The sequence below is a fragment of the Heteronotia binoei genome, chromosome 13, assembly GCF_032191835.1.
Source record: "Heteronotia binoei isolate CCM8104 ecotype False Entrance Well chromosome 13, APGP_CSIRO_Hbin_v1, whole genome shotgun sequence".
NCBI classification, from domain to species: Eukaryota; Metazoa; Chordata; class Lepidosauria; order Squamata; family Gekkonidae; genus Heteronotia; species Heteronotia binoei.
Genome location: NC_083235.1, coordinates 47,736,742 through 47,749,458, shown reverse-complemented (window position 1 = coordinate 47,749,458; position 12,717 = coordinate 47,736,742). Strand labels below are relative to the sequence as shown.

General features: G+C 44.4%; 1 protein-coding gene across 1 annotated transcript in view; it reads left to right on the top strand.

The window, feature by feature from the left end:
• SMURF2 (SMAD specific E3 ubiquitin protein ligase 2) overlaps positions 1–11,765 on the top strand; it is a 126,037-nt gene extending 114,272 nt beyond the window's left edge. The window contains exons 16-19 of the mRNA XM_060253440.1: positions 180–300; positions 1,583–1,784; positions 3,039–3,114; positions 11,032–11,765. Coding sequence (XP_060109423.1) covers positions 180–300; positions 1,583–1,784; positions 3,039–3,114; positions 11,032–11,131 — 499 coding nt within the window. The 3' untranslated portion in view covers positions 11,132–11,765. The remainder of the gene's footprint in view (positions 1–179; positions 301–1,582; positions 1,785–3,038; positions 3,115–11,031) is intronic.
• Positions 11,766–12,717: the final 952 nt, after the last annotated feature.

Here is a 12,717-nt window from a genome sequence, read left to right as displayed (position 1 = left end):
TGATATGTTAATCCAGAGAATTTTATTACTTGCTTTGCTGTAATAGTATGAATTGTGTAGAAAGCTGGTACAGTAAATGGTTGTACTGTGTTTCTGATGCTGTAGTTTTCCAAGGTTTTTTTTAAAAAAGGAAAGTGATCTGTGAAGCTCTTGCAAATGGAACCTTGACTTTGTTGCAGGCTTTATGTAAATTGGCGATTTTTACGAGGAATTGAGGCTCAGTTTCTGGCTCTGCAGAAGGGATTTAATGAAGTAATCCCACAACATCTGCTCAAGACATTTGATGAAAAGGAATTAGAGGTCAGTATGCTAATGATACCTTGTGTCATCAAGTGTAACAATAAAATAAAACATTTTTCTTAAATTAGGTAATATGCAGACAGTTGATCTCCATTGTTTCTAGGGCTGAAGGGTTTGCAGGTGTTGGGTAAAGACTAAGACCCAAGGTTAAGCTAAGAAATCACCAAGGCTCTGGAATTCCTGATTAATGTTTTGTGGGTTGCCTCCATTCTCACTAGCAGTGTTTGTGGATCATGCTGTCATGTAAATTTATCTCAGTTTCATAGACTATTAGTTTTTAATTTTGGTCAGCATTTTAGTAGTTATTCCAAACTTTGCTTTTTGATCTGTTTCTTATTCTTCTCTAAATGGTTCCATTAGTTGAATCCTAGGAACTGAAAGCAGGAGTTTCGCTCATGGAAGCAGATTTTCAACAGCCACATGCACAACCCACAAAACTGGTCTTTGAGGGTCAGAGTGGGATGTTGCTCAGGGGGTAGTATGTCAAGTGGAAGACTGCAAGAAACCAGTTTATCTAGAATGGATAAAAGGAGGTACTACTTCACCCAAAGGGTGATTAACATGTGGAATTCACTGCCACAGGAGGTGGTAGCAGCTACAAGCCAGCTTCAAGAGGGGGTTAGATAAAAATATGGAGCAGAGGTCCATCAGTGGCTATTAGCCACAGTGTGTGTGTGTGTGTGTATATATATTAATTTTGGCCACTGTGTGGCACAGTGTTGGACTGGATGGGCCATTGGCCTGATCCAACACGGCTTCTCTTATGTTCTTATCCTAAAAACTGGATCTAGAAAGGTGCAATAGTATGCATTGTATAAAAACTTAAGACGTTTATAGCTTTTGTTGTGAGCCTAATATGTAGTGTATGACATAGATAACAAAAAAAGTCTGTGTAGATATTTGGAATCCAGTCTTTTCTGGTAACTCAATACATGCCAGTTCAAATTCTTCACCACTTTTAAAATGCTTTCTGAGAATCTGATGGAATGAGGGAAAGAGTTGATTTCTAGATTTGCTCTCTAGAAAATACAGAATAATCTCCTTATATTCTTTGCCATATAGTATTCAACTGTAAAATTGTGATCTTGAAAATAAAACTGTGTTTTGAAAACTTTAAACAGGTTGTAATTTCCTATTGACTGTTATTTCTTATAATAAAATCCTTCCTTTAAGTATTCCATGTTACCCAGGGCTGCAGCTTCCTATTCCTAGTAGAAAACTTTGTAATTCTGAATGTATGTAGCCTTTGCTACTGATCTTTGTTTGTGTGATTTCTGAGCAGCTCATAATTTGTGGCCTTGGGAAGATAGATGTTAATGACTGGAAGGCCAACACCAGGTTAAAACACTGCACGCCAGAGAGCAACATCGTGAAATGGTTTTGGAAAGCTGTGGAGCTATTTGATGAAGAGAGAAGGGCCCGATTGCTGCAGTTTGTGACTGGCTCGTCCAGGGTGCCGCTGCAGGGCTTCAAAGCATTACAAGGTAGCAAATGCATTTTTTAAAAAAAAAAACAAACCTATTTTGTGGTGGGGTGCAGTCTCTGGGCAAAATGCAATAAAAATAATTGCCATTTCTGAAATACAGATTCAGTTTTGTATCACTTTACTTTTGCATAATCATAACAGAAACATATATCTTTGGATTTGTGCAGTTTGCATGAGCAAGCTAATGAATATTTTTATGCATTCATATCTCAGCATAACAGCTATTCGTTATTGTATATGATGCCTCTGCCCAGATAGAACTTTGATGCATGTGAGATCTGTGTGTGTGTAAATAAAAAATTATTGTCTTTTAAGGTTGGAATTTTAAAAGTTTCCATGTGCCATAGAAGTACAGATTGAGGGAGTATAAGAAATTTCACTGAACGGGGTCTTTCTGACAGGATACTTACCCTGGTTTGGATACTGTTGGGAGGAATGTTTTTTTCTCATTCCTCACAGTATGATGGTGTCTTTCACTTCTCAAATTTTCCCCAGCTTTTCTGTGTAATTTCCAAAACTAGCTTTACACCAGTCTTTTTTGAAAGGTTGCAGCGAGCCAGGATGGCTGTTGTGTGGACAGAAATGTCCCCTTCATGTAGCAGTCCAGTCATTTGTGCTACATATTTGCAGTCATGACCTTCAGCAACGTTCTCCCCCCACAAACACTCCAGAGGGTTTTTTTTAAAACTTATGGGTATTGCTAATTCTCTCTAGCTTTATAACAGTTAATTGAAATAATGTACTAGTTCTCATCAGCTGTCTTTAAAAAAAAAATTAAATCTCTAGCCCTCCGTCTATATACCAAGTTAGCAAGACCCAAATTTTAAAAAATGATTCCTCCAGTAGCAAGGACTATTTGAGGGCTGGAACAGAGAAAATACATTATGTAAAAGCCTCTTCAATGCTGCACTGAGTCAGCAGTTGCAGTCAGGAAACAACAGGAAGTTGTCTCCAGGTAGAAAATCCCTACAGTGCTGTGAATTTGTGGCTATTAGTGGGTCACTTCCTGTATAGGACTATATTACTATATTCATACTTGGCATCACATGGGAGGGAAAGGGGTTCTGGTTTTGAGTAGTTAATCTGCTAATGCATCCTAGAAAGCTCAGGTGAACTATTTGCAAAATGGGAGATGTCCAGGAGAAACACTTTTTGGCTATTACACCACATTTATTCTCCTTTATGGCACTTTTTACTGTTTACTTCTCTAGCACTCTGGCTAGCAGCTTCATTGTATGCTGATTTTTTGTAGGTGCTGCTGGTCCAAGACTATTTACAATTCACCAGGTTGATGCTAGCACAAATAATCTGCCCAAAGCTCATACATGGTGAGTCAGACACTACTGTATTTCTTCTCTTTTACAGGAAGAAAGTGGAATTTTGGGTAAAAGCTGTTTGCTCTAGTTAAGAAATTAAAAGATGGAAGTGATTTTTCAAACTTTAAAAACAATATATTAGTCTGTTGCAAGTCAATTGTGTGAGAATTGCTTTTTTGCATTAAAACTAATGTAAAGTTGGAGAAACTATACAGGTTTCTAAGTTGTACATAAGCTGACCTATTTTGCTGTTCTGTTATTCCTGAGGTATTCTGCAGTGGAATTTTCAAAACCCTATTTTCAGAACAGATACAGACCCCAGTGAGGACTGTGCTGATACATCTGTGTGGCCTACATGGTATCTTGAATTCTAGGCTTTGCAAGCTGTTACCTCCTCTAATTAACCAGAAGTCATATTTTAACCTGTGATAAACACTTGAGTCAGTCTCATCAAGTAATCAAAACGTTCAGCTATAGCAAATGATTTCCAATTTCCATTCATTTTCTTTCCTTTCAGGTAGCAGTCTAGTCATTAATACTCTACATCAAGGGTGTCAAACATGCAGCCCAGGAGCCGAATCAGGCCCCCAAGCAACTGGCTGTCATCTGCTTCCTTCTCCCTCTCTCTTGCTCCCTTCTGCATCACAGCTTGCTTTGCCAGGCTTGCTTAATCTCACAGGACCTACAGAGCAAAGCCTCTATTTTCTCCATTGGCTGAGGCTCCTCCCCCTCCGGGGAAGGAAGGAAAGAGCTAGAGCTTCCTTTGCCCAGCTTCCTGGATCCCATGGGAGAAATATAAAAAAAGCGCCTTTAAGACCAATGAGTGCTAATGTTTTAAGCATGCTTTATTTTAGTCATGTGTCCTTTAAAAAGTTTATATCTCTGTTATTTAATCTTAAATAAGTACACACATGGCCTGACCTGACACAGCCTAGCCCAACAAAGTCTCATATATGTCAGTTCTGGCCCTCATAACAAATAACTTCGACACCCCTGGCCTACATTTTTGTGCTACTTTTCAACAGTCTGTAACCTTCTCAAAATGCCATTCCATTCACACTGTCGTTTTAAATACTGTGTCAAAACTGATGAGGAAGTAGGTAGGTTGTATTGAAAATAACAAAGGGAGCTTTAACTGAAGTAAAATTCCTGCTTCATTTTGCATGCCCCTTCCTGACATCTTTTGGACTCTCTGGCTTGACTGTTTCAGAAACTTGAAGGTGCATTTTGTAACACTTGAAGACTCATGTAATTTTCACTGTTTGTGATTACCCAATCTTCTTCGTGGTCTCTGTGCATCACACTGATGGGATATAGGCGCCCGCGCCGATCTCGATCGGTATTCTTGAAAGCTGCGGATTTCCGCGCCCCAGGCCCAGTGCGCATGCGCAGAAGCCCCACCGCGCATGCTCACAGGGACCGGAGCGGACATCCCGCCAGTTCTCTTCTGACCGCCGCTTGGATCAGTCGATCTCTCGCCACGGTCGGTAGAAATCCTTTTTGAAAGTTGCGAGCTATACTTTTTAGATTCAATTGAAACTTTTCTTTGGCTAAGACCACACAACAGTCTTTTTAAAGACTAAGGAGCGTGGGGGAAAGAAGTTTTATCTTCTCAGAATTCGCCTCGGCTCCCCCCCCCCCCGCTCCCTCCCCCACCCACCCCGCATGGAAAAGCGGTGGGGATTTTTCAAAAGGTGCAAGAACTGTGGAAGCAAAATCGCCCCTCCAGACGGGCACGATCTCTGCCTTTTCTGCCTAGGGGAAACACACATCCCGGAGACGTGCACCCACTGCGCGAAATTTTCCCGCCAAACGAAGAAAAACCGCGCGGGCCGTCTGGCAGCGGCACTAATGGAGAAGGCACTCTCGCCCAAGAAAATGGCAGCGGAGACACATAAGCCGTCGACATCGGGACAAAGCGGCACCGACAATACCGCCCCCGACGCCGATCGCCCTTCTAAGGTGGGCTCGGCATCTAAGTCCGACTCCTCTACTCCTGTAAAACGGATAAGGGAGGAGAAAGGACTTCAGCCGGAAGCAAAGAAAAAGAAGAAAGCGGACAAACATAAATCATCCGCAACCTCGCTTCCGACGTCGCCATCGAAGTCGCTGGCGAAAGTACCACCTCTGAAGCTCTTTGCTTCACCACGCCGCCGGTCAAGCCCCCCGGTATTGGCATCGATGTCTACACAAATCGCCATCTCCTCGGACTCCGATCGAGACTTGGACTTGACTCAACAATCGGGAACGGAGGACAGCCCGCCAGAACACACTGTCGAAGACACCGCTCGGACCCGAACACCGACTCGGGACCCATCGGTCAGCCCTGATCGTCGACGAGCCCGGACCCCGAAAAGAGACCGGCCTACCTCACCCAGACGGAGAAGCGTCGGGCGCGATTCCTCCGACAGTCCTCATAGACATCAGCGCAGCCCTCGGGGTCGTCATCGATCCCGAGACTCGGAGGAGAGATCCCACGATAGGGATCGTTCCCCCCTTCACAGACCACCACCACCACCCATGTCATGGGACCAGAGGCAGTGGCAGTATCTGTACGGGTCCTGCGCCATGCCCTCCATGTTCCCGTGGTTCCCTCCTAAACATTTAGACTGGGACCAACAGTCCGAAGCTTCGGTAAGATCGCGGACGTCGTATCGGCCCAAACAAGCATCTGCATCAGCTTCGAAATCTTCGGACGCGACGCCTCCAAAGAGACAAAAAACCCCTCCACGTACGGGGAGCCCGGATCGCCGAAAGACGCCTGACTCACCAAAGGTCCCAGAGACACCCAAACGTTCTCCCGGACATTCTGAATCAGGAGACGCCTCTCCTGAATCTAACGAAGGTTCCCTTCGGGAAGAACAGGATATCTCCTCCCCGGACGAACCTACCCCATCGAACAAAGTAGGTGAGGAATTACCCATATCTCCTTCCGAGGACTTAAAATCCTATGGGGACTTAGTTAAGAGGATGGCGATGACCCTATCGCTACCGACGGTCCAACCGACGCCGATAGTTACGGACAATGTATTCGATGTTGTACAGCTAGATACCTCGACGGCTATCGCCCTACCGCTCACGACGGTCATGCTTCATACGACCAAATCCTCATGGGATAGACCAGCCTCAACACCGATAAGCTCCCGAAGACTCGACCACATGTATCGGGTGCAGGAATCCACAGCAGAATTTTTATTCAACCATCCAAAACCGAACTCTGTGGTGGTAGCATCCTCCTCAAAGGCCAGAAAAACGCACGCTACTCCCCCAGATAAAGAAGGGAAGAAACTGGACAACCTAGGTAGAAGATTCTACACTGCAGGTTCGTTAGGCGTGAAGGTGGCAAATTATGGTGCATGTATGGGTCGCTATCAATATGCCCTATGGGACCAGTTGTCATCCCTCCCGGACCTGTCGGAACAGGCTAAACAGGCAATAAAGAAGATCCAAAAAGAAGGTATCGCTCTTGCCAAACAGCAAATCAATTCTGCCAAGCATGCAGGTGACATAGCAGCAAAAACACTCACCTCAGCGATCACTTTGAGACGTCATTCCTGGCTCAGATCAACAGCACTCCAGCCAGATACTCAATCCTATGTTGAGGACCTCCCTTTTGATGGAAATGGATTGTTCAGCTCCAATACAGATTCTGTATTACAGGAAATGGACAAAAGCATTAGAACGTCACGCAATTTAGGGGTTCCCATCTCGGCTAAGTCCCAAGGCAAACGCAGTTGGAATAAACCATGGAACAAGAAGCAGTTTCCCAAACAACCAGCTGAACAACAATGGAGGCCCAAGGGCTCCACATCATACTCCAAACCACCTTACAACCCCAAGTCAAAATATTCGCCGACTTCTTCACAATCGGCCAGGCAAAAGGGGAATAGGCCCTCCAAACAGGGCCTTTGACTGCCTTCTCCCCTATTTTACCCCTTCCCCCCTCCACTCGGACCATACCAGACTTTTCCCATATTTCCACACTTGGTCCACAATTACTACGGACAAATGGGTTTTAAGTATAATACTCAAGGGCTATCAGCTAGAATTCAAGGAAAGTCCGATAGTTCCCACCGTCATCCACACCAGAACATCCACCACTCTGCAGATGGAGGTCCAATCTCTCCTCCAAAAAGATGCTATCGAGCAAGTACCAATCAACCAAATTGGGGAAGGTTTCTACTCCCGATACTTCACCATCCCCAAAAAGGATGGTGGCCTTCGACCCATTATGGACCTCCGGGGCCTGAACCAATTCATACTAACCCAAAAATTCAGAATGGTCTCCCTACAAAACATCTTGCCCCTACTAAATCAAGGGGACTGGATGGCCACCCTGGACCTGCAGGATGCATATTTCCACATAACTATACACCCAGATCACAGGAAGTTCCTCAGGTTTACAATCGGAAACACCCACTTCCAATACAAGGCCCTACCCTTTGGCCTCTCCACGGCACCGAGAGTGTTTACAAAGACTATGGTGGTGGTGGCAGCTCACTTGCGTCTACAAGGGATCAATATCTTTCCCTATATAGACGATTGGCTGATAGTGGCAAATTCCAAACCTCTGTTGCTACAACACATACAGCGCACCCTAGCCCTTCTGGAAAATCTGGGCCTACGGGTCAACCCACGGAAATCAGCACTACAACCCTCTCAAAGGGTACAATTCATAGGAGCCATACTGGACTCACGAATCTGCACAGCTTTCCTCCCGACTCAAAGAGCGGAGGACATCGTCTCACTGACGCGTGTGTTTCTTACAAACCCGACGGTTACAGCGTTCCAAATACAACGCCTCTTGGGCCTAATGGCATCGACCACAGCAGTGCTCAAATTTGCCAGATTCCACATGAGAACATTGCAGTTATGGTTCCTGCGCGTGTTCAATCATCAAAGGGATCCACCCTTATGCCAGCTGACCGTCCCGATGACTGTACTCGAGACCCTGTCTTGGTGGCAGGAAGAGGAGAACCTCCTCCAAGGAGCCCCGTTCCACAAACAGACTCCCACGGTGACCATAACGACAGATGCGTCACTATGGGGCTGGGGAGCCCACATGAACGACATATGTGTGGGGGACAAGTGGCCCCAGGATCTCCTCCGCTACCACATCAATTTTCTAGAATTATTAGCCATACACCATGCCATTGTCTCATTCAAACATCTAATTGGGAGGAAAACGGTGGCGATTCTGACAGACAACACTACTGCCATGTCTTACGTAAACAGACAGGGTGGCACAGTCTCGAGGAAGCTGTGCTCCCTAGCCTTAAGAATCTGGGAAATTTGCAGAGAATCAGACACGACCCTGATAGCCACGCATCTTCCGGGCACTCTAAACACCTGTGCGGACTATCTCAGCCGCGGGGGAGCTTCGCTCCACGAGTGGGAGCTCAATTGGAAGTTTCTCCATCCCGTGTTCCAGAAATGGGGCACACCGGAAGTAGACGTCTTCGCCACACGCAGCACCTCGAAATGCAACATGTTTTGCTGCAGAGGAGGCGCGGACCCCCTAGCACTGGGAGACGGGCTGTTGATAACATGGACTCACTTACATGTGTACCTCTTCCCACCGGTACCGCTAATCACGAGGGTCGTCCACAAGATCCACCTCGAACGCCCCAAGGGGATCCTCATCACACCATGGTGGCCCAGGCAGCAGTGGTTCTCCCCTGTAATGACGCTGTCTCACGGGATATTCCATCAATTCCCGACGAGCTCGGACCTCTTATTGTCCCACGAGGGGCAAGTAATCCATCACGATGTGCCCCACTTGAAACTGACGGCGTGGAGGCTGGCGTAACAAGTCTCTCTGACAGGGTTCTACAGGTTATACAAAACTGCAGAAAGTTATCTACTAGGAAGTCATATGAGTACAAGTGGAAGACATTTGTCCGATTTGTAACCGGAACAAACAAAGAACCGAGGAAGGCAGGCCTTCCTCTAATATTGGACTTCCTACTCTCACTTCTGGATAAAGGGCTAACTGTAACGTCCGTGAGAGTATATTTAGCAGCCATATCGGCCAACCACGATCAGGTTGAAGGCTACTCGGTGTTTTCACACCCTAATGCCAAAAAGTTCCTGAAAGGGTTATCGAGGTTATACCCTGCGGTGCGAGACCCAGCCCCTGCCTGGGACCTCCCAGCTGTATTACAAGCACTAACGGGGAAACCCTTTGAACCCATGGCAACATGTTCTTTACAGCTGTTATCCTGGAAGACAGCCTTCCTAGTAGCGGTAACATCGGCTCGCAGGGTGGGGGAACTTGCAGCCCTACGCTGTGACGAGCCATATCTGAAGTTCAATGCTGAAGGAGTAAGGTTGCGACCTGATGTAACCTTCCTGCCGAAGGTGACATCGCCCTTCCATCTGAATGCGGAAATATGTCTACCCACATACTTTCCTAACCCAGGTTCAGACCTGGAACGAAGACTGCATACCCTCGATGTGAAAAGGGCACTCTCATTCTACCTACATAGAGTAAGGCCGGAACGCAAGGACACCAGGCTCTTTATTTCGTATTCCACTACACCGCGAGGTGTTAGAGTTTCGTCACAACGGATCTCGAAGTGGATAACTGAGACCATAAAGTTATGCTACTTACTCAACAAAAAACCTCTGCCGAGACAAATTAGAGCTCATTCCACTAGAGCCCTAGCAACGTCAGCAGCCTTCATGAGAGGGGTACCACTGAAAGACATTTGCGACGCTGCCACGTGGTCAGGGTCTCATACGTTTGTGAGACATTATGCATTGGACCTGCACTGGCGTAGTCGTTCTTCAGTGGGCCGTGCGGTGCTTCAAGAGGCCTCTCGCTGATGGACCGTTGCACCCTCCTCCAGGTATGACTCTGGCTTGCTAATCTCCCATCAGTGTGATGCACAGAGACCACGAAGAAGATAAACAGGTTTCCTACCTGTAACTGATGATCTTCGAGTGGTCATCTGTGCAGTCACACTACCCGCCCTCCTTCCCCTCCGCTGCCGGTCCATCTCTAAGGGTTTACGCAGCGGTCAGAAGGAACTGGCGGGATGTCCGCTCCGGTCCCTGTGAGCATGCGCGGTGGGGCTTCTGCGCATGCGCACTGGGCCTGGGGCGCGGAAATCCGCAGCTTTCAAGAATACCGATCGAGATCGGCGCGGGCGCCTATATCCCATCAGTGTGACTGCACAGATGACCACTCGAAGATCATCAGTTACAGGTAGGAAACCTGTTTTTTCACATGTTACATGTCTCTCATGGTAAACTTAGTTATGGAAATGGGTGAAATTTCTGTCAGTCTGCACCCATCTTTCTTTGCCCTGCTGCTCACACAGTTCCTGTATGCAATCAAGGGGGAGTAGCTGAAATGGTTCTGAGTGCCTGCATGGAACTCTGCCATTCCTTCCATGTAAGCATGCTAGAAATAAGCCCTTGCTGTATTTTAGTTAGTAGGTTATTCCAAGATGAATTTAAATCCCTACTTTTTAATTGGTGATTGTCTTTCAATTTTTCTCTTTTTCACCAATCTGCTTGAATTTGGGTGTTTTTAAAAAAATTACCTGAGTATATGGGACACTGAAGAAAAAGCCAGTATGTGTCTCTTCACATGCTGGAATCCAGTCCCTGGTTTCTTTTGATTGAATTGTGTTAAAATAACAAGGTTCTGTTCCAATAATTGTCTACGTCTATTAACAGGTTAAAAGCTTTTAAAAGCCTTAGTTCTCTTTGCTGCTTTTGGCATTGAATTCTTGCTTTTGATTTTTTGTGGCGTTGAATTTAATAGTTTTAATGCCATCAAACTATTTTTGAATATTGATCTAAAATTCCTAACAGGTTTCTACTTAGTAGTCTTTTTTATCATTATGGTGTAGCAGGGTATACCTAGGTTTTGTTACAGTTGAAGGTGTTATTTAAACCTTTTGTTCTGTTTGCTTGCAGCTTCAATCGAATAGACATTCCTCCTTATGAAAGCTATGAGAAACTTTATGAAAAGCTGCTAACCGCCATTGAAGAAACATGTGGGTTTGCTGTGGAATGAACACATGTAGGCTTATCTGGGACTGTATTTATATTCCGTCAAGCAGAAAACCCTCCCTTCAGCCATGATACAGTAAATGCTTGAAATATAGGAAGCTCCCCTCTGCCTCTTTTTCTATTTTTATGACATTACTGAGGGAAAGGACAATTTTTAGAATTCTTCATTCAAGAAAATGTCCTGTAATTCCTGTCAAGGAATCATTCAGCTGCTATGAAAAACTAGTATCTTGAACATACAGAATGCTGACTTTCCCTTCATTTCAACAGTTAAGCAGTATTCTCTTTAAAAGACGACTACTATTTTTATAAAAGGGGATCTGATCTATTTGCCTACCTGATTTCTACTCTCACATTTCCAGGATATAGTTGTTGGTGCAAGTCATGTTCCAGCTTACTTAAGTAAACATGTGAAACTGAACCACGCTTATACCTGCTATTTTTTTAAAACAGCATATTTTGATGATTCTAGTCTTTGAATAAAATTGGCTAAACACATCATTAACCTTTTAAATTAAGGCCACTTTACTTGTAAAGTGTTTTATTATACTGAGTGGTTTTCCTCTGTTCAATTTCAGTGTGTTTGTGTAAGAATTTTTATATTTCTCAAGCATTAATTACAGGTTTTGAATCCTGTTTTTCTCGTCAGATTCTTAAAGCATAGTTGCACTGCATTTGGTACAGTACTTGTGGTAAGTGTGGAACCCCCTTTTTAAAAAGCATTATAGGCATTTAGCATTTTTAAATGAGCATTTTTGTAAAAATAAAGTTAATACTTGAGTTTTTTTTTAATTTGCTTTCCATTTTAAATGGAACTGCTGCATTTTTAAAAAATTTCTAAATGTATGTTGATATCAACAGACTTTTTTGCAGGATTGTCAGTTCATTTTTCAAAACACTCTGTGGATGTCATACCAACCAAAGCTTTTGTGTTCAATGCAGCCAATCTGCATTGTATTTTAGTTGCTAAATAAATCTTATCAGGTTAACAAGCTTTTTAAAAAAAAACATACACACAACAACTCTGGGTTTGTATTGGTTACAACCAAGGGGGAAAGGTGATGCAGTGGACTCAGAAATTGAAGAAACTCTTTTATCTAGAATGCAAAAATGGTGTGATGCTCCAATAAATATTGTTGGCTGGAATATGTCAGAAGCTGTCATACTGTGCTGAGGGTAGATATGTACCAAACAATTAAAGCACAGAGAGCCTATTCAGAGCAAATGTGTTGCTGTTAATGGGGTGTGTGTGAGGAATTATCCTTTCTTTCAATGTTTTTTTTTTGCAATTCATTACATGCAAGGTCCCTTTGTTTTTCCCCTTCCAGTTGTGTATGGTTCCTGAGACAAATGCCATTGCAGAAGTCACTACTGTTTGTTGAGCAAAGGCTAGTTCACCACATGGAAAACCACACTTGTTTTTCTTAATCACATATGCAGGTGTACAAATGTGTATGGTGCACTGCTGACAAGGATTTCAGCAGTAGCCACTGCACTTGTCTGAGGAACCATGTGACAGTCATAAGGAGAGCTTGCATGAGTGAACAAGGCCTTACTCAACTATGTTGAAGACTAGGGAATTATCAGTAC